Genomic DNA, 20,585 nt, shown 5'->3' with positions numbered 1-20,585 from the left:
GAGGAATCATGCTTGCTACCCCTCCCGTCCTTACACAGCTCAATTTCTCATTGGTGTAGGCACATTTCACAGCAGTGGCTCCATGCTAAACACCATACGTCACTTCACAAATACTTCACCTGTCAATACTTCTATATATGTCACTCAAATGGGCACTGTAAAGTGTACACAGCACACCCTCTCCTTTTTAATTTTTTAAAATTTGTTCTAATTAGTTACACATGACAGTAGAATGCATTTTGACACACTATAAATAAATGGGGTATAACTTCTCCTTCTGATTGTCCACAATGTGGAAACACGCCGGTGGTGGAGTCGAATATACACATAGACTGCGCTCTAATCTCATACTCGTTTAAGAAGATCTCAGGCCATTCGTGTTTTACAAAATTTCACGTAGAGGTGGCAAATCTCGATTTTCTGGGGTGCATTCCCCGGGCGCAAGCGCTCTCCTCACAGAGAAAGGAGTGGTACTGACCCTCCGCCCGCGCAGCCCACGCCTCCTGTCTGCGCGCACAGGAGCGCGCTCTGCTGCCCTCCCTGGCCGCGCAGCATCCCGAGCCGCCGCCTTCGCGCTCTCCAGGCGGGTCAGCCCCTTGCCAGACTGTGGAGGTGGGCGATGATCCAACCTGTGAGGATCCTCCAGTCTCTGCCGAGCACCGTGACTTCTGGGGGGACGCGGGAGAGACACAGGGCACGCAGACTTCAACTGGGTTGACCTTCACTCCCTTTCAGGGCAGCAGAGCCCGGAGCACCCGACTCTGCCCACCACCGGGAGGAACCTAGAGAGCGCTCGCCCGGTGGACAACTCGCCAGGCAGACTCTGGGAGTGAGTCGGGAGAGCCAGCGCCTTGGAGAGGTGGCATGGAGCGCGTGGGTGCCCCAGGAGCCCTCACCCCGAACAGCTAAGTGCAGCGCGGCGGGAGGGAGAGGCTCAGAGCAACAGGTAGGGTCGGGAGCCACTCCAGGGGCAAAGGAGGGCAGCCAACAAGTACCCAGAGCCCCTAAGGCGCAGAAAGGGCTCTCTCCACTTGCAGACGGCAGCAGGCGCGTTCCCTCCTCTCCAGCTTGGTGACCGCACAGAGGTCGGTCGGTCGGTGGGAGGCACCCAGTAGTCTGGGAGACCTCTGGGATTTCAACCATCTCCGGTTTGGGTCCGCAAGACCCGGCACCCAGGCACGCCACGCACTGCTATCGATCCAAACGTCCCTAGTCCAGTTCATCCAGGGAGGATCCCTAGGAAAGTCGAGCGAGCGCTCAGTGCTCTGGGCTGGAATCCCCCCGGCGACTCCCAGCGCCTGCTTTCTCAGGCAAGCACTCCTTTTTGTGCGCCCCGCCACCCTGCTCTCCAGCGGGTAATGGAGTTGGCGACTGCGAACTTCAGTGAGGGGAACGCGAGCGGGCCTGAACCTCCCACCGCGGAGGCACCGCCGCTCTTCGGCATCGGCGTGGAGAACTTCATCACGCTGGTGGTGTTCAGCCTGATCTTCGCGCTGGGCGTGCTGGGCAACAGCCTGGTGATCACAGTGCTGGCGCGGAGCAAGCCCGGCAAGCCGCGCAGCACCACCAACCTGTTCATCCTCAACCTGAGCATCGCCGACCTGGCCTACCTGCTCTTCTGTATTCCTTTCCAGGCCACCGTGTACGTGCTGCCCACCTGGGTGCTGGGCGCCTTCATCTGCAAGTTCATCCACTACTTCTTCACGGTGTCCATGTTGGTCAGCATCTTCACCCTGGCCGCGATGTCGGTGGACCGCTACGTGGCCATTGTGCACTCTCGGCGCTCCTCCTCCCTGAGGGTGTCCCGCAATGCGCTGCTGGGCGTGGGCTTCATCTGGACACTGTCGATTGCCATGGCCTCACCTGTGGCCTACCACCAGGGCCTCTTCCGGGACGTCAGCAATCAGACCTTCTGCTGGGAAGAGTGGACCAACAAGAGCCACAAGAAGGCCTACGTGGTGTGCACCTTCGTCTTTGGCTACTTGTTGCCGCTGCTGCTGATCTGCTTCTGCTACGCCAAGGTGGGAGCGGCGACTTGGAGGGAGAGGATGGATGGAGGGGCAGTGGGGCCCTGTAGCTCCTCTGGTCTCCGCACCTTAGCTGAGCCTCTCTGCATCCCCGCCCCCTGCCCTCTCCTGGGGTTGGGTGCAGACTGATTTGTAGGGGGGATTTCCACACTCCAGTTTGCCTTCTCCTCTGCAGGCTCCTGCACAACCGGCAAGAAAGTCAGGTGGAGTCTGGGGGCTGGGAGGGTTTGCTCTCTAGACTTTGGGTAGAACGGCTTTGTCCACCCTTAGCTTCTTGGGCTCTATGGCCTGTAAAGCCCACTGTGGCGGGAGCACACTTGCATTTCTGCTGTTCAGAGACCCGGGGTGTTGCAGCAACTCAAACAAAACCCGCCAGCGGGAGGCAGTAACTGGGCACTGTGGTGGGACCCACCGAGAGAGCGCAGGCTAGTTGCGCGGATGCGGTCCCAGTTACCCTCTGGTGGTTTTCTCCTGGGGCTGGCTGGGAGGCTCATGGCTGGGTGCTCTTCTCCCCGCGCGCGCCCGCGCCCTCGCCCTCGCCCGCGCCCTCGCCCTCGCCCTTGCAAGCCAAAGCTTGGTGGAGACCAGGCTCTCTGAGGCCGCTGCTCTTAGGGACAGCGCTTCGGATTTTGCTTTACACAGAAGTTTAGCTTTACAAACCCCAGGGGTGGAAGGTGCGGGAGTGCCGCTTCCCCATGTCCATCAGGTTTTAGAAAGGTGTGGACAGTGCTGAGGGCTTCAGGTGGTCCTCTGAAATCCGCATCTGGAGAGGAGCAGCGAGGCCTGGCTGCTGGCCCCGTGTCTGCCTCTCTTCCCTTCCCGGGGGCTAATACCTACCCTGCCTTACAGATCCCACAGAGATCCATGCCCCTCCTCCAGCATGCATTACTCAGGGTGAAGAGTTGACATGGATCAAAAAGTCTGAAACTTCTGTGGCACAACCTGTTTATGTTTGAGTGACCAAGAGTATGTGTAATGGTCATCTGACAGCAGTACCTAGGGTGAACTCCCGGGTCCCCAGGATCTTCCCGGCTAAGTGCCATCATCATCAGAAAAAAACCCTTGGGAAGCAAATTCTGAAGTTTCCAACTAACTCATCTCTCCCAGCCTTTCTGACTCTGATAAATAAGGCTGGCTACAGGACCATAAGTAACCATGGAAGATAGAACAATAGCCACTTTTAATATTCAATCGTAAGGTATTTTCCCCAGGAAACATGTTTAATATAGGTCGTCGGAATCCCCCATTTGAACCATCTATGTAGATTATGTCTACTTTGAATGATAGTATTTTTGGATATTATTTGAAAAAATAGCTTGCACCAAAAGGCATACATAAGGAAAAACAGTCGAGGTAGGTATTTGGAAACTAACTGGAGCTTAGCTATTAGCTATTTGCTATTTTATTTATTTAGTTTTCTGAAAAAACAAAACAAAACAAACAAACAAACAAAAACAAAAACAGCTGTGAACAGCCCAGCTATCTGAAATGTGCATTATCTCATTTAATTTACACCTCTATGGAGGAGCTATCATCCCTATTTTATTAAGGCAAAGGAGTGTTGGAAGTGTGAAGCAAGCTTCTTTGGTACAACTTGTTTCTGTTTGAGTAACTAAGTCAAGTATAGATTTAATAGTCCCATGATAGCGGTACTGGGGGGTGAACCCTAGAATGTTCTGCATCCTCCCCTCAGAGTACCAGCACCATTAGACAAGCCACTTAGATACAAAAATCTGGCATTCAGAAAGACTTTTTAGGAAAGGATGATAGGTGGTTGCTGGAGGACATAAAGCTTGGGCCAAAGGGATTCTTAAAATATCTGGCTCTTAATTTCCCAATTCCCTGTATTTGAACTGAAGACGTGCTTTCTTCAATTCCCCAGAGTCTTTAGAAAAATCACTTATTATTTTCATAGAAATGAATGATAAGGTAATTTTGGGGACTAAATTGGACTATCATTTTAGAATTTATAAAGGTCACATTAAAAACAAAGATTTAAAATTTAATTGAAAAAAAGAAAAACAATAATGAGATGCATGATCATTTGGATATTTTTTTTATATGGAAATAGTTTGCTTCCAAGAATAAATAAGAATGTCTTTTACATCCAAGATAATATTTGCAAATTCACTTTAGGAGCTAAATAGCTGGAGATCAGTTATTTTGGGCTGCCTTTCCTTGATTTAGGTCCTAAGTGTGTACTAGCCAATGAGAATTTTGGTGCTTGAGTGTTCAGATCAGGATGGCTGTTTGCTGGAGGAGCAGGTCTGATGCCCACACATCGGCCAGAAGGGCACCTGGGTTACAGTGTGTGTGTGTGTGTCTAACGTAGTGACAGAAGTGGATTCCGGAATCACCTTTGGTAAGTGCTTTGTGGAGCAGCTCTTTGCCTGAGAGTCCTGGGAAGGGCACAGGGTGTGGACTGGAGAGGGATCTCGGTGGTGGGCCCTTTGTCCCCTTGGGTTGCTTTGTTCCTGCTGCTGTAGACCCATCGCCCCCTAAACGTGCTTCACTGAGCATGAATCGCTGTCTGGAGCCCTCCCTGGTTTCTCCACATCCCAGGGTGTGCCCAGTGTGACCCTGGCTGGTATTTGGGTGGGCACCCTCCCCCACACCGGGCAATGCATGTGGAAAAATGGCACCATGCCAGCATTATCTTCCAGGGAATGCAAACCATCGCCACTTCCTTTCTTTCTCTTTTGATGCAAGTCTTGGTGAGGGTGCATCACAATGTGTCACGTGCACTCACAGCATGAGCTATTGAGGAGAAACAGCTACACAGTATATTCAAGACTCTTCTCCTTTGAACATTCAACGGCATTCGGTGTTAGGTATATTGAAGTTGCTCAGTGGTGACTTGCCCTTGGTTGTTGATGGTGTGCATGGACCCTCACTAGCCTGGTGAAGCTTGCTGCTTGTGCGGGTGTGCCCCTCTGATTTCAGGCGGGTGGCTTCTGTTCTGGTTGCTCCTGTGTCCCTTGCCCTCAGTGCCCTTTGTTGCCCTGTGGGCTCATGTGGCTAGGCTGCTGTTGACCTGCTGGCCAGGACTGTCCTCTGGGGCAGGCTCCTGCCTTAGCCCTCTCCTTCCTCCTGGAGACTTTCTTCTTTGATGCTGTAGCGAAGGCTCCCTTCTGTCTTCACTTTTATCTAGCTTGTGGACCCATTTCCATTGGCAGGACAGTTCCCCGTTGTCAATGTACTGCGTTTATCCCTAATGCCCCTGTACAGTGGGGCTTGTTTAGCTATCAAGGATTCTGAGCCAGCTCAGGAGGAGAGAAATGTTTTAGCAACATGGAGAATGTGAAACCAAAAATGCACACCCCAGTGACGGCTGCTCAAGCTGAGCAGGGTTTGGAAGGTTGGTAGGCAGATCCTGCGGTTTCCCAAAGAGGACCTGGCTGATGGCCGTAAGTGCTCCTTGTAGCTAGGGAGCAGGGTCTGCAGGAAGCCCACTTCTTTATATTATTTCCATGCTGCGGTGCTAGAGGGAGACAGAACAGTGGCAGGAAGCTGCTTTTACTTCTCGAGAGACATGTCAGCAACCCACAGTCAGTCTAAAGCCCTTAGTCATCCAGACAACGCTTGCTGCAGGTTGTCCCCAGGAGGAGACTGAAAAATGAACTCCAGCATCAGTTCTGCAGGGTTGGCTCTGTTGGTCAAGTTCAGTTCGGAAATTCCTATACATATCCAAAGCTTTTCCCGTCTTCTGAATATTATACTGGCAAGAGAAGACACAAATGGTTTTTGAATTTAATGAAGCCAGTGTGTCTCCAGGGTGCTCCCCGACAGGGACGTCCATCACAAAGCCCTGCACAATGTGCGTCCACCATCAGTGATACTGGGTTCTCGAGATGAAGTTGTCTAAAAGCACACAGCCAACGAAAGGAGGCCTGGTGGGCAGGGTTTTGCCTTGAGGTTTGCAGTGGAAAGAGGTCTTCACGGGAAAACAGAATAAATAAGCTGAAGTGAATGCCAGTGTGATCTGGTGTGGCCACATTGAAGAGACAGCTGGTCACATCACCTGCTTGTCCACATTGGCTGATGACCTCCCACATGTGCATCTCTAGGTTTCAGTGTATTTATGACCCAATATTGTGCCCAACATACAGCAGGGCCAAGGTAATGGTTGATACGTGGACCAGGAAACTGAGGCAGACAATAGACCAATAGCATGCACGAGTGGGCCCTGGGGTGGTTCTTTCTGGAGGGAATTTCAGGTCTGTTTGCACAAAGACTCTGTGGGTACAAACCATGCCTGGGCGCACCAGTCTTCCCAGACAGTCCTTCCTACATGCTGGAGAAACAGGTGCACTGTGCAATTCAGACTCGCTATTTTGCTGCCCAACATGTATTTCTGTTTTAACAATTTTATGAGCAATGGTACTGCCATTTTGCAGTGTCAGTAATCGTTAGTACCAGGCAGGCAACGTGTTTTGAATGTGGAGCAAACTGAGTTCACTGGTCTGTGTTTTGCAGGTCCTTACTCATTTGCATAAAAAGCTGAAGAACATGTCAAAGAAGTCAGAAACGTCCAAGAAAAAGGTAACACAACAAATACTGCAACTTTCACTTGTGCAAGCTTTGTTCACTTTGGTTTTTAATTATACTTACACCTTCCCCAAACCTGGTGAGTGCTGGCCCCTTGGAACAGACACTGGCATGAGCTCTTACTGTGAAGGTGGCTTGAAGGTCAGGCTGGTGGGGGCACCATCACGTCCAAACTCCCGACACCAAACAGGGCGTTGGGAGGTGTGCTCGGCGACTTTCCATGCTGTGACCACAACACCTCATCTGGATGACTTACAGAGATCCTTCTGACTCACAATTTCAGAGGCTTCAGTCTGTAGGTAGCGGGCTCCATTGCTCAGGGCCCAAGGTGAGGAAGTAGATCATGGAGGAAGGAAGTTGCTCCGCACATGGCGGCCAGAAGCAGGGTGGGGGTGGGTGCAGGAACCAGAAGCTCCCTTCCAGGGCATGCCCCCAGTGACCTACCCCCTCCAACCATGCCCCCCACATTTCCAGCACCTCCCAGAGGTCCATTCAGCTATTAACTCACGATCCCATCACTTCCCTCCTCTGAACACGGCGGCTTCAACACGCCCGCCTCTGGTGGCCATTCCATATCCAAACCATGGCAGGAGGCAGGGGTCCCCTGGGGGGCACTGCAGGCTGACCTGGTGAGTGCACGGTGCTGATGGGCGCGTTGGTGAGGAAGTGGAGTGTGTTATTCTGTCTACCTTCCCGGTGCTTCTCGTTTGGGAGAGTGCTGATGGAAGAGAGCCCAAGAGCTGCTTCCTGGCCTTCTCTTCCCTACCCCGGTGCTGGTGCTGGCTCAGAGCTGAAGGCTGGGGCCACGCCACTCCCACACCTCCCCTCCCCAGACCCGTCAGTCTAAGGGCCTGCACCGAGGACACTGGAGCACCGGCTTCCGAAGATTCATGATGTTTGCGTGTTGAGGGAAACCATGTGGCACACCAGGCTGATGTAACTCTTACTCAGATAACATCTACGCAATTGTGACTTTGGACAGTGGACTGAGATTATTAGGCAATCTGATTAGGGACAATTTATACAGGCATTCTAACCCACAGCTCTTAGTAGTGATATCTTAAAATGCTTTGCTTTTTTAAAAAAATATTTATTAAGTTATATATTTTTTAGATAATCATATTTTCTCTAAGAAGATCTACTAACTTATGGGAAGACTTCTTCCTGATTTCCCGGTTCACGTACAGCCATGTGGCTAAAACCCACCTGTTCCTAGAGCTGACAACTAATGGCATAAAATTGGTTAAAAAGTACAAAACATTGAGACATTTTTTGGGAAGCAAAATCAGCTTGCACTAGAAATACCACCACGCCTTTTCTCAGCTAAGTGCCTAAGAATAAAAGTCAACATACGTAACAGGACATCTCATGGCTTCTTTTCATTCATTCTTCTTTCTGTTTAAACAGGGGAATATGTGGGCTTAATTCTAAACCTCTAGGCCCCTCTTTAAGATCTGACAAGTTCTTATAAAGTTATAAGTTTTATATAGTGTTAAGTTACATGAATAAAATAAACTAAAAAAATGGTGTCCTCCTCCTCCTCCTCCTCCTCCTCCTCCTCCTCCTCCTCCTCCTTCTCTCTCTCTCTCTCTCTGTTTTGAGGAAGAAAAGTTTATTGGTGCTTATGGTTTCAGAGCTCTCAGTCCATCAATGGTCAATGTCATTCCTTGGGGCTTGAGATGAGGCAGACCATCCTGGCACGGGTGTGTGGGGTGTGGTGGAGGGAAGCAGCTGGGGGTATGGCCCCCGGGAGCAGAGAGACTCCCCTCACCACTGACAAATATTTGCCCCAAAGGCACGCCCCGAACACCCGCCTCTCCTAACCACCCTACCTGTGCACAGTTACCACCCAGTTAACCCCTATCAGTGGATTAATGCGCCGATCGGCTTTTATAACCCAATCGTTTCACCTCTAAACTTCCTTTCATTGTCTCTCACACGAGCTTTTTGGGGACACTCGATATCAAAACCATAGCACCCCCTAATGCAGCTCCATCCCATTCATCCTCCCCTGTTTTTAATGATATACTGTGTTATGTTGGGGCTTTTACATTTTTCCAGTCTTTTAGTTTCCTCTGAACCCCATTTCTCATCTCCCAAGAAAACAGTTCTTTAAAAATAATGAAAGATGGTTTCTAACTTCCCCTTGGATAGTCATCTATAGCTGACCACCTGCTGGAGGACCGGACCTTGGAAGCCTCATTGGAGTGTCAGAGAACAGACATGTCAGCCCAAGGTCTTGCTCAATGTGATGAGCGTTTCAAAGATCCTGGGTGGGGGGATGTTAATTTCCTTCAGGAGGGAGGGGCTCATTAGACTTTAATAGAGAGGACAACATATGCTAAATTTTATTATTGATTCAAAAATTTTATGGTTACTAGAATGAAATAAGACATTTCCTTAGTAGTCTATAGACTTTATTAGTGTCTGAGGTTAGTTTCATTCTGTGTATTTGAAAAGGTGTTGGAGAAAAACTCTAAGGGTTGCAGAGCAAAGTGCTTAAAAGAAAGAAAAATATAAGAAATGACTAGAGCCTTCTGTGCTATTTTTGATAAAAACAGAAAGATGAATGGTTAGTTTAACAATTATTTTATATAAATGTATATATATATTCACACACCTATGTATGTGTGTATATATTTATATATATACATAAATACGTGTTTATATATACTATATATAAATATGTGTATATATGTGTAAATACATATTTATATATAGTTTTCTTTTGTTCATTTTTACCGTATAAGAATGAAGGGGAGAAAATTCATCTTCTTTCTCCCAGCCTCTGACCCCTTGCAGCCTCTGAACAGATGTCAGATCTCTTCTGATCTATTTAATTGACTTTTGTTTGCATAGAACAAATAGATGTGGTGGAGGGGGGTGATGGTGTCTGAGAAAGAGATAGGAGGGGTGCAGGGAGGGGTGTGGGGAGGGGGTGGGAGGAAGAAGAGAGGAAGGGCAGAGAAGAGAAGAGGTGCAGAGAGGGGAGACAGAGGAGGGAGACCAGAGATAGGACAGGCCAGTGCCCTGGCCGTGGACAGCTGGCCCACGGTGGTGTTTTCCTGGGTCTCATGCAAAGCACTGCTACTGTGCATACGTCCTCCACATTTCGGGGAGAACGGATGGAAGTGGTGCAGGCAGGTGGAGATGGATGGAGGTGGTGCAGTCAGGTGGGGAGTGCCCGGAGGTGATGCAGACTGTGGGGAGCGGACCAATGGCCACAGGTTCTGAGACATGTGGACCAAAAGATAAAGATTTGATGTTTCACTCTTTTCAACTCCTTTCCTCCCAGGCCTTCTTCTCAGTGGCTGAGTGAAATTTCCTTTCTCTGGGCTCTGTCTGTTTTTCTTATTTGGTTGAGGATGACCCAACAAAATACCACACCCTGGGGGCTTACAGACAACAGTCATTTATTTCTTACGTTCCTGGAGGCAGCAAGTCCAAGGTCAAGTGCTATCAGCTCTGGCCTCCGGTGAAGGCCTGTTTCCTGTTCATAGATGGTGCTTTCTCTGCCCACTCCCGAGGTGGAGGAGCTCTGGGCTGTGTTGAAAGGGCACTAATCCCACTTAGCAGGGCTGCACTCCATGACCCAGTGGCCTCCCTAAGGCCCTGCCTGCTGATACCTCCTCCAGCAGTGACCAGGGTCCAGCATGAGTCTCAGAGGGGAGGGCACAAGTGTTCAGACCATCTCTATGTTCACAGGTTTGCTGAGTAGGATTTGATCATTATTTTGAAGCAAGAAAGACATGCTAAGCAGTTATTCTCCATATTTGGAGGAAAATACAAGAGAAGATGTGATTCTCTTGCAGAAGCAATAGTGTAGAGCCTGTAATTGATGAAATACTTGTTTAAGGTCGGTTAGAGGTGAAGATGTCTTTCTGGCATGAGATTGACTGGATTCTAGAATAAATTCTTAAGCAGAGCAGGGTGCAAGTGTGCTGGGTGGCTGCCCCAGGATGAGGTCGGGCACAGGCGTCTCAGGTCCCTCCAACGGCTGGGGTCGTCACCAGCTGCTTTTTCCCCTTTCTTTTCTGTCTTTCCGATTTGAAGTGTCCCTGCAGTGTTGGCCTCTTTATGCGACGGAGGCGATGCTTCTCATGTTTTAGTTATGTTCTCCCCAGTGGAGTTCCGGGAGGCACGGTGAGCGTGAGGCTGCTTGAAGAAGGACAGATGTCTCAGATGACTCGAAAAGAGGGCCCCGCAGTCACCAGAGAACAGCTTTTCTCCTCTTACCTAAGGAACAAAGGGAAGCCATACTAATGACCCAGTTTCAAGGATGGAAAGATGAGTACAGAAACTTGGTACAACTTCCATGACTTTTCTACCAGAATCTCTGGACTCTGTTCTCTAAATTGGCCAGTTAGGTCAGTGGCACGGACATTGGGCATCACTCTGTCTCTGGGAGAGGCAAAATGATTCTGTAAGAAAACACACCAAGTTAGAAAGGAAAACAGTCCGTCTTCTTTTCCACCCGGGAGCCTCGCTCTGCTTCTGACATGCCCATGCAGGGGAGCCTCCCCCTGGTGTTTCAGAGGGAAAGAAGGGAAGCAGCTCTTCTTGCTTGTTCTGAGAAGGAGGCTGCTCCAGCCCCGGGGCCGCGGGTGTTCAGTGAAACGGCTTGGGTGGTCTTTGACTTGAGATGGGCGAGATAATTCACTTTTATTGTAATTCATCAAGCTCCTGGCGGAGCTTATTAAAAAGACCGGTTCCCAGGTCACTGTCCACTAACCACTGCTGACCCAATCAGCCATGGAGACCCGGTCGAGACGTCTGAATTTCCAAGGCCCTTGGGCTGGGTCCTGATGGCATGCTGATCTACTGAAGTCCCAGGGATGGCTTTAGCACACAGGCATTATTCTGCCTAGATCTTTACTTTTGAGCTAGTGCATTCCAGACACTCAGTTTTCGGAGTTTGACATATTGGAAGAAGCTGTGAATCGAGAAAGGTGGTTTCCTACCAGTGGAACTTCTTCCTGCCCCATGTCCTGTCCTTCAGGTCTACCAGCACCCGCTCAAGGGAGAAAGAGCACCCAAACCATCTACTGTCCCCAGCCAAGCTGAGGTGGAGCCAGCCCCAGCTCTGGTGGAGCAGGCACACAGGGCCTGTGTGCAGGGTGACGTGTGACTGCCAGGGAGCGCCAGCCCAGCGGGTGTGGTGCTGCATGAGGGTCCCAGCAGCAGTCAGGCGCTGAAGAGCCTCCACTGAGCACAGTTAGTGGGACACGTACACGATCACAGGCTTTTAGGAGCCTTAGATAAATGATCCTTTACGCAAATACCTCTTTGGTATGCTTTCCAATATTTATATTGCAGGTCATAATTCAGTCACATTTCAAAACTACCGTGAACCAAGAAAAAAGTGGCTTTCTTTCATGTTTGTGAGAAAACTAGTGGAATTACTAAAAATGTAAAGGCAAAATTTTTATGAACTTGCAAACAAGGAAACAAACAGTGTCATAAAAAATATTCCGTACTCAGGACACACTTTCATCTGCCCTGTGGATCTTGATAAGATATGGATCTTAATAAGGTGCTGGGATCTGTTTCTGCCCTAAGCTTTGCTCTTAGTAAACATTTCTGAAAAGAAGCAATGAAACGGATAGAGTATCGATAAGGGCTGTTATTTTTCAAAGTGAAGAGATAGTCTGATTGTCTTTGGGAAGAAAAGGGGATGTTTTCCGATCAATTTGTGGCTATAATCATATCTGGATTGTTTGGTTAAATCATCTGAGAATGGCGTTTCTCATACTCTAATGGATAAATGGACTGACAGCAAACACCCCTTATACAGGTGAGCAAACCTTCCATTTGCTTTGTGTGCCATACAGTAAGTGCCTTTAACAAGCCAGCTTCTACCCGGTAACACCTGTCCACAGCTTTTTATAGTTGAGTTGTTTTACTGCTTAAATGGACTAGGCACAGTCTAAGAACCGTTTCCTTGGTTCATCACCTTCACAAATGAGTAAGTTGAGGCTCAGGGAGGAGATAGATATATATATAGATATAAAATAGGAATATGTGATAATATACGTATGTGGGTGTAAATTATATATATATATCTCACATGGGGTATTGAACCCAGGGTCACTCTACCACTGAACTAATTTACAGTCTTTATTTTATTTTGAGATGGGGTCTTGCCAAGTTGCTGAGGCTGGCCCTGAACTTGTGATCCTCCTGCACATCCAGCAAGGTCCTATCATATTTGAAAGGCCATGAACCACTGGCTTTTGGCACAGACCTGCTGTCAGTCCCGAACCCTTGCCTCTTGACAGTGAGCTCCCTTCTGCCTCCTGACTGCTGGCGTTTGCAGCTGACTTGAGATCTGGCCGCCCTTTAACCACTGCACATGTGAGTGCCCAACCCTGGCTGCCTGTGAGAAAGGACAGGTCAATCGGTTTCTGCTCCTTGGACAAGGGGAGGCAAGAATGTGTCTCAATGCTTTGATGCTCCTTGTCCTTTCCAAGAGCGAGGACTGTGGCACAGGGCTGGGGCCAGAAGTGGTCACATGGGAGGCCAGGAGTGTCCTTGTCTGATGAACTCACAGAGCAGAGGCGAGTCCTGCCTTCTCTGCCCACCGTGTAACGGCACCTGCTGTCCTTGAGAGGCAGCCCAGGTGAGCGGCGGAGGGGCTGAAGTGCCCGGGGAGATCTGTGGGCCCTCCTGCCAGCCTCTGCTCGTGGATTTGGGAGCACACAGGCCTGGGTTAGCTCTGACTCTGCATCCCATGTGGGGCCGTGGGCATTTGCCTCAATCTTCTGAGCCTCAGTTTCCCCATCAACAACCTATGGATCCTTTAGGGTCGCTTCACAGGGCGGTGGCAGGGACTTGGTGGAAGCTGCAGGCAGCCAGGCATGGTCAGTGTTGGTCGGCAGGAGGACTCCCTTGGTTCTGTCGCCACCTTCAAGGCCCTGGAGGCCCTGCGTGGTGCTGGAGCTGCGTTCTTAAGGGAGAGCCCCATGGCTCCTCATATCCTGTAGTGTGTGTGCCACACAGTAAGTGCCTTTACAATATTCTCTTAATTAAGGCACTTAAATAAATGGAACTCTGTTTCCTGTTTGAATTCTAGCAGTGGTTTTCAGTGAGTCACAGTGAGCTATCTAGAGCTGCCTTTCAACACGTAGTGAGCAGTAAAGTCCTCCTAAGGCCCGAGTCCTCCTGGGGCTTCGTCCCACCCTCTCAGAGTGCCACCAGCTGGCAAGGTATTATCCACGTCCACGCACATGGGCGCCAGGGACTGAGGGGCAGTCCGCTGTGTCAGGGCACCGAGGAGGGATGACTCCTCCTGTCATTCACAAAGGAAGACGCAGACCCTGCCTCCACTCTGCAAGTCGTTCTGAATCAGCCGCAGGGAGGGAAGGCTGCCGCCTGCCAGTGAGCAGGTGGTCCCCGTCAAACTGGGCGAAAGGTCAGCGCACCAGTCACTGTGCCCCTGAGTCCCCGAGGCTCAGGAGGAGAAGTGAGCGTCTTCAGGTGTGTCACGGAGGTGACCACGGGGAGCTGCATGGCCAGAGCAGCTCAGGGGCACTGGCAGAGAGTCCAGGTCCTTAGCCTCTGCCCCTCTCTGCCCCACGCCATGGGCACAGTTGGTTGGATCCTGTGAATTCCACACGAATCACAAAATTGCCGTGGAAGGTACTGGCAGGTCTGATGCAGTTTCAAACACAGATTCTACAGGAAGTGGAGGCTGACCCCGACAGCAGTCTCGATGCCTTTTCCCTGATCCAGGGAATCGCGTACAGATTCCTCCTTTCTCTTTAGAACGCTGGGTTCTTTCTGTTGTAAAAGACAGTTTTCCTTCTCTTTCCCCTCCCCTCTCTCCCCCAGACGGCGCAGACGGTCCTGGTGGTGGTGGTGGTGTTTGGGATATCTTGGCTGCCCCACCACGTCGTCCATCTCTGGGCCGAGTTCGGGGTCTTCCCGCTGACCCAGGCCTCCTTCTTCTTCAGGATCACCGCCCACTGCCTGGCCTACAGCAACTCCTCCGTGAACCCCATCATCTACGCCTTTCTCTCCGAGAACTTCAGGAAGGCCTACAAGCAAGTGTTCAGGTGCCACGTCCACAACGAGTCACCGCCCAGTGACAACAGAGAGACCAGAAGTCGAGTGGACACCCCTCCGTCCACCAACTGCACTCACGTGTGAGCCCAGGCCCCGCTCTCCCAGGGCAAGCCCACCCAGGCCCTGGGCGGCCTCCGCGGTTCCCACCTTTCAGATGCGTGTTCAAGAGTAACTCTGACCCACTTAGGAACTCCCAGGTTCAGTGAAGAGCATTCTTCAGTCTTATTTTCTTCCTAAATTGTAATTCAGAAACAAAACAAAAAGGCCAACCAGTTCTAGACCTCTTAAAGAGGTCAGTAGAGTTCTATAATGTGTTCAATTCTTCATGAAATAAGAACAGGCCCCATAAATAGAGTGAAGAATATTTGCAATCTACATTTTAAAGTAGATTTATTTAGAAAAAAAACTTTGGTGTTTTAATCCTCAGTTTTAAGAGAAGTCATATTAGAAGCCGTGTGTTTTAAAGTATGGTTGTGCACGTAGAGTGATGACTGTCATCCTTCAGCCGTTTACACACGTCTGCACTGTGGAAAGAGGCCCCCTGGAGTCTGTGGCGTGGGTGGCCTCTGCTCCCCTCCTCAGCCGCAGGCAGACCTTCTGCGGATAGGCTGCACCTGTCTGTGACCCCGAGGCCATCAAGTCCACCTCAAGAGGACAGTGCAGGCTGGGGCAGGAGCTCTGTCCCTGAACTTGGGCTCCTGTGGTTCACTGTGTGGACTAGAGGAAGGGGTGCTGTGCCCCGCATGTGGGAGCTGCACAGGACGTCTCGCAGGCTGGCGCTGAGGTTTGGCGTGAGCAGCTGGCGAAGCCCGGAGCTGGGCCTGCAGCGGAGCCACCATGAGGGCTTAGAGAGTCGGTGAGGACGATGTGGAGACAGCAGGTCATTGGGCAGAGGTTGGATCAGTAAGTCCCACGAGCCGTGGTCTTGCCATGTGGACAAGGCATGCTCATTGTTTGATTAAACATCATTAGATGAAAACAAACCTCATGAAAGAAAATACCAGAAACATCCCGTCTTATATGAAAATAGGCTTTTTCATCAAATTTGTACCAATGTTTAATGTATTTTTCACCAAATATCATTCCCTCTGGTAATGTTGATTTGGAGTTAAGACCTTCACATTTGAGTTCTAAATGTGATTTTCACAAGAATTTCATGTTTATTCATGTTAACAATGAGAAAACGATATGGACTATCAAATCGTGTGTACTAGGAAAGTCATTTTCAGGTGCAAGACTAGTGTATTTTTGGACACTAAAACAGGGAGATTTCTTGTGAAAAGGATATTGTGTAACATATGCCTGTGTCAAATCAGAACTCCATGTGAAATGTAAAATTTTAGATTGAAAAACCCAGGTTCAGCGGGAGCCTTTGGCACTCTAACTTTGCTAGTTCATAACTATACCCCCCCGGTGCACAGGGTTAACCTTTGGAAAGGTGTAAGTAACTCTGGACAGAATAGGAGAAAATTGTTAAGATGATGAGAAATTATGAGGTTTCATGTTTATTCTAGGAAAGGAGGTGGGATGGGTGGAGGTGAAAGAGCTTTGTAAGTCCTGTGCATGGGCAGTTTTTGTACTTTATGGAAATACGGGAGCAGAAAATTAGCATCCTGGGGATGAGACCCCATGGGACTGGGGAGCGGGAAGCTGCCGCTGCAGACCTGCAGACCACGGGACCAGCCTGTGCACGGGCCACGCTGTGGAGTACTGCCTGTGCGCTGACCTGCTTGCCTGGGCTTCGCTTCGGTTCACAGCACTTGAATGGACTGTTGAAAACACAGGGGTGATGCTGCTTCTCTTGGATCGTGAGTGAGCCTCCTTCAGGGTCTATTTCCCCTGTTCCTGCATTGCCTTGGTCCTCCCCGGATGCTGCTGGTCCAGCACAGGCTCGAGTAATAATGCACTTGCACCCCCACCCACCCCGGTTTGCTTTACATATGAGCAAGCTGCGGAACATGAATGCAGACTGCTACACTTAATGCTTAGGTAGGATGTTCTTCCTGCACATTGCCATTCCAGTCAGTTGCTCCTATTTTGAGTTTAGGTCGAGTCTTCTTCTAAAACAAATTTGAGCATGGGCAGTAGCTTCCTTCCTGCAGTGATCTAAACCTATGTGAAATGATCTGAATGGGTGGTTCTGGGCGCTCTGTGGCAGAGCTGTTACCTGGAGAAGCATAGGAGCCCTGTGCTGCTGCCGGGCGTTTGCAGGTGTTGTCCCTAATATTAATTACCATGCCTGGTGTGGAAGTGCCTTCCCGTGTACGACTGAGCTGTGAGGACTTTGTGCGTCTGGGAGAGGTGTACCTCTCCTTCAGACAGCCAGGCAGTGAGGAGGTGCTGCCTGTGCCTTTGAAGTCAGGCTGTGAGAACCACGCTTTCAGTGTACTTCAAAGAGAACTGAGGCTTTCTGCCCAGGTTTGGCTGCTTCAGGGCTCCAAACAGCTGCCACTTTTCTGTGATTTTTGCTTTCACATTGGGAAACAGATGGGTTCGGGAATATTTAAACAGATGAAATGCTTGCTCTTTTATGTGTGCAGATGACAACTCTGGTTTCCCACTGATGAACATGGTGATGTGGGTGGGAACGCTCTCCTATTTCACCTTCCTAGGAGATACCCTTAAAGAGTCATTCTGGGTTATTCTGATCACGCATGAGCTCAGCAGCATGGCAGACTAAGGCCAGTTTCAGGATAGTTTAGGACAATCACTTTTGCTTGATCTACAGTGTTTTATTTTACACATTGGGAGTAAAGTCATCATTTCCTGTCCCCTCCCCAGCCTCCTGTCTCTCATCTTTTTCTCTCTGCTAGCTTCTTGCCGTGTTCATCACCCTGATGCTTACCCTGGTTGCATTCCTCCAACCCTGATGGCGTGAGTCAGTGGAGAGCAGCGGGGATGTCTGCATCCCATGAGTCACACGGGGTGCAGACTTCTTGTGACTCAGCTTTGAGTCCTGCTGCTGGTCCTCTCGGGTGCACGGACACCTGCAGTGATAATTCTACTGCTCACAGAATCGGAGACTGGCAGCCTCTGTGCAGGGGAGGACAGCACACCTGAGCCTTGGCTCCCTTCCCCTGTGGCCACAGAGACCTGGCAGAGCTCACGGGCTGGGGTTGGAGAGCACTGCCCTGAGGAAAGCCAGATGCCGCCAGCTTCCTCATGCTTCAGTGACTTGCCACATCCATGCGTGTAACTCACGCAGCCAGGCAACTGGGCGAATGCACCCGTGTGGCTTCTTCCCGGGAAACTCCCGTCTGCCCAGTGTGAATTCCATTCGCCTGGGCTGCAAATGTCTCCTATGTGTTAAAGCGGCTTGTCGGTGGCTGTTGGAGGGAATCAGATTCTTTTTGCCTGTTAAGATGTTGCACATTAGGTTTCTTCTCAATTAGATGCTAATGACCTGTTCATGACTTGCTTATTTTATGACTGCAGATAGAGTGAAATTCTTAAATTCTCATCCTAATCTGTTGGCATGGAAATAAAAATGATCATATGGCAATTATACCAGGTTTTAATTGACAGCGAATTTCGTGTTTTCTCCCTTGGAAGTGGAGAAGCTGAGCCTGAAGTACCATTTGGGATGCTCAGACACCTTTGCTACGGTGTGCCTGGATAGGGGGAGCGTATCTACTGTCTCTGATATTGGCATTGTGATGCATTGGTCAGGGGCGTGGCTTGCTTGCTGGTGAGGGTGTCCTTTTCTTGGTGTGGCAGGCTGGCCTGCCATCCTGGCGTTCTGAGGCCACCATATCTACTTCCTGAGCCAGCTGTAGAAATGCCAGCAGGCCCCGAGCAGATGCTTCTCTGCAGGACTCAGTGCTGCCCGTGCAGTGGCCGGTGAGCTCTCCTGTGCCCCGTCAGCTTTGTCAAGTGCCCTACACACTAGGGCTCTGTCCTGGTGCATCCGCAGAGGAAGGGCCAGGATGGTGGGTGGCAGTGCCGAGACAGGGAAGGTGGCATGTGAGAAACCACCCCAGGTGGGTTTCCATCCCTCTCTCAATACTGCTGCTCCTGCTGTCTTAGATCCCCGCTCCAGGAGTAGATCCCTTAGCGGGAGGTTGCAATGATGCATCTGTGGGGAAAGCTTCCTCTTTCTTCTGGAGCGCGGATTTCTGCATATCACAAAGTACACTGCATGGCTCCAGTTTTCTAACCGCTGGAGAAGTCAAAGGGAAGTAAAGATCACTGGCCGCCAGAGTATGTGGAACTGGGTTCAGTAAATGAACTCTGTAGCTCCTCCTCCCAGACCCGCCCACACGTGTCTGCTTCAGTCAGCCCGTGGACATGTGTGGAGCAGTAACTGAAAATCAGCTGGAGAAGAGGTGGTTTAGGAGCGGCCCTCCCTCTGTGGAGCTGACGTCTCCAGGGACTCTTTCCTTCCACCCAGTGTTTCCCTGTGTTTGTTTTGAATTCTCTTCTCTCCTCTCGTATGGTTAGTTGCATTTCTGCACTTGGATCCTGCAGTGTCTGTTGGGGTTGAGGGGTCTGCAGAAGCCCAGGCCCACACCTCCGGTGTCCTCACGGTTGTGTCTGGATTTAGGGTTTCCCTGTTCGTACAGCAGAGTGTAAGAAACAGGAGCTTCATGAGCAAATCACTCTGTTCCAGATCTCAGGGGCCTTCAGTCAGATGCTTCCCCAGACGGGCTTTGTGCCCCCGAGAACTGGTTCCTGGGAGCGGTGGGCCTGTGTCCTTACTTCTGCGATGGTGTCACTCAAAGCCAGCGTCGGCCAGCAGCAGGAGAAAGATCCCAGCTGTGGTTTCAGAGGCAGCGGCAGCAGTGCCAGGCTCTGGTCTCCTTAGGAGAAGGTCCTCAGCTTCACAGAGCCCCAGCATCCCCGGGGGCTGGTCAGCAGACTGCTGGGCACGCCTCCTGGTTGGCACCGGGGTGGGCTGGAGTGAGGTCTGAGATGTGCATCCTCTTGGTGAGTCAGTGCTGCTGGCCCAGAGGCCGGGTTTTGAGAACCACTAGCTGGTGACTGGTCAGGAGGTGAGGCAGCCCAGGGTCTGTGGTATTTGCCGTATGGCCTCCACCTGCACTCCCAGAGTCAAGGACTTTCCAGGTTGAGAGATGGGCCTTCACAGGTCTCAGCTTCTGTGGTTCTGTGGGAAAAGGAAATTGCAGGGGATTTAAATCACTCGTTTTTTATTGTTTACATTGATTGGATTCACAATATCTGTTCAAATACCACGTCACGCCTGCCACAGAACTGGGGTGTCCAAGAGCAGGAGGGATTGGATGGCCCGCCCTGGAGGTTTAGAGCTGATGGCAGAAAGGAAAGGGGCACCTCTGCATTCACTCTGCCCACCACACAAAGGTCAAAATGGCTGCGAATGGAGTTTCAAACGGGATGTTTAGTGTTTTAACTTAATGTTTAAATTAAATATGTGCATGTTTTTCTATGTGGCTGTTAGTTTTTGCTGTCGTTATTCTCTACGAGAGGTAAATGTAATATTCTTTATCATTATAACTTTTGCTTAAACATTCCCTGATAACATAAGTGGTGTGAGCAAGGAAAACCATCCGTGTGTGTTGTATTTTGATTTCCCTGACCTGTGGCTGCTCACACGCTGCTCTACGGATCACGCTGGACCCGGTCTCCCGACGGTGGGCGCTGCGGCTCTCACCCTCTAAGGAACCGGGTGCAGACTCATCTCATCGCTGTTAGCTCCAGAATGAACGCCCCAGGCTCAAAGCCAGAACCCAGAACTAAGAGTTCAACTTCGTCCATTGACCACCACAGAGTCACTCTGAGTCACCCTACCTCTGTGCGCTGCATGACATCTGGCTGGACTTTGTGATTTGAACCCATTTTCTTTGATTGAAATAAAGTTTGTTCTTCAAAGCGTTTAGTTTAAGAGTGTGCTTCCCCCCATTTCATAAGGCACTTCCCCGAATACGGGGCCCAATCTGCCGATGTGAATGAAGTTAGCTTCATCATTAC

General features: G+C 50.2%; 1 protein-coding gene across 1 annotated transcript; it reads left to right on the top strand.

Moving 5' to 3' along the window:
• The first annotated feature begins 506 nt into the window (after positions 1–506).
• Galr1 (galanin receptor 1) lies at positions 507–20,486 on the top strand. Its single transcript, XM_005334375.4, has 3 exons — positions 507–2,021; positions 6,504–6,569; positions 14,406–20,486. Exons 1-3 carry the CDS (start codon positions 1,359–1,361, stop codon positions 14,721–14,723), a joined length of 1,047 nt encoding a protein of 348 aa, XP_005334432.2. The 5' UTR covers positions 507–1,358; the 3' UTR covers positions 14,724–20,486.
• Positions 20,487–20,585: the final 99 nt, after the last annotated feature.

Source organism: Ictidomys tridecemlineatus, chromosome 13, assembly GCF_052094955.1.
Source record: "Ictidomys tridecemlineatus isolate mIctTri1 chromosome 13, mIctTri1.hap1, whole genome shotgun sequence".
Lineage (NCBI taxonomy): Eukaryota > Metazoa > Chordata > Mammalia > Rodentia > Sciuridae > Ictidomys > Ictidomys tridecemlineatus.
The sequence above is the reverse complement of the archived record's forward strand: the minus strand, read 5'-3'. Positions and strand labels throughout refer to the sequence as shown.

What these genes read in the sequence shown, in the direction of transcription:
- Galr1 (XM_005334375.4), top strand. Translation starts at nt 1,359, where the DNA reads ATGGAGTTGGCGACTGCGAACTTCAGTGAGGGGAACGCGAGCGGGCCT. An exon ending in TCTGCTTCTGCTACGCCAAG is followed by an intron (nt 2,022 to 6,503) that starts GTGGGAGCGGCG and finishes TGTGTTTTGCAG; the next exon opens with GTCCTTACTCATTTGCATAA. An exon ending in CAGAAACGTCCAAGAAAAAG is followed by an intron (nt 6,570 to 14,405) that starts GTAACACAACAA and finishes TCTCTCCCCCAG; the next exon opens with ACGGCGCAGACGGTCCTGGT.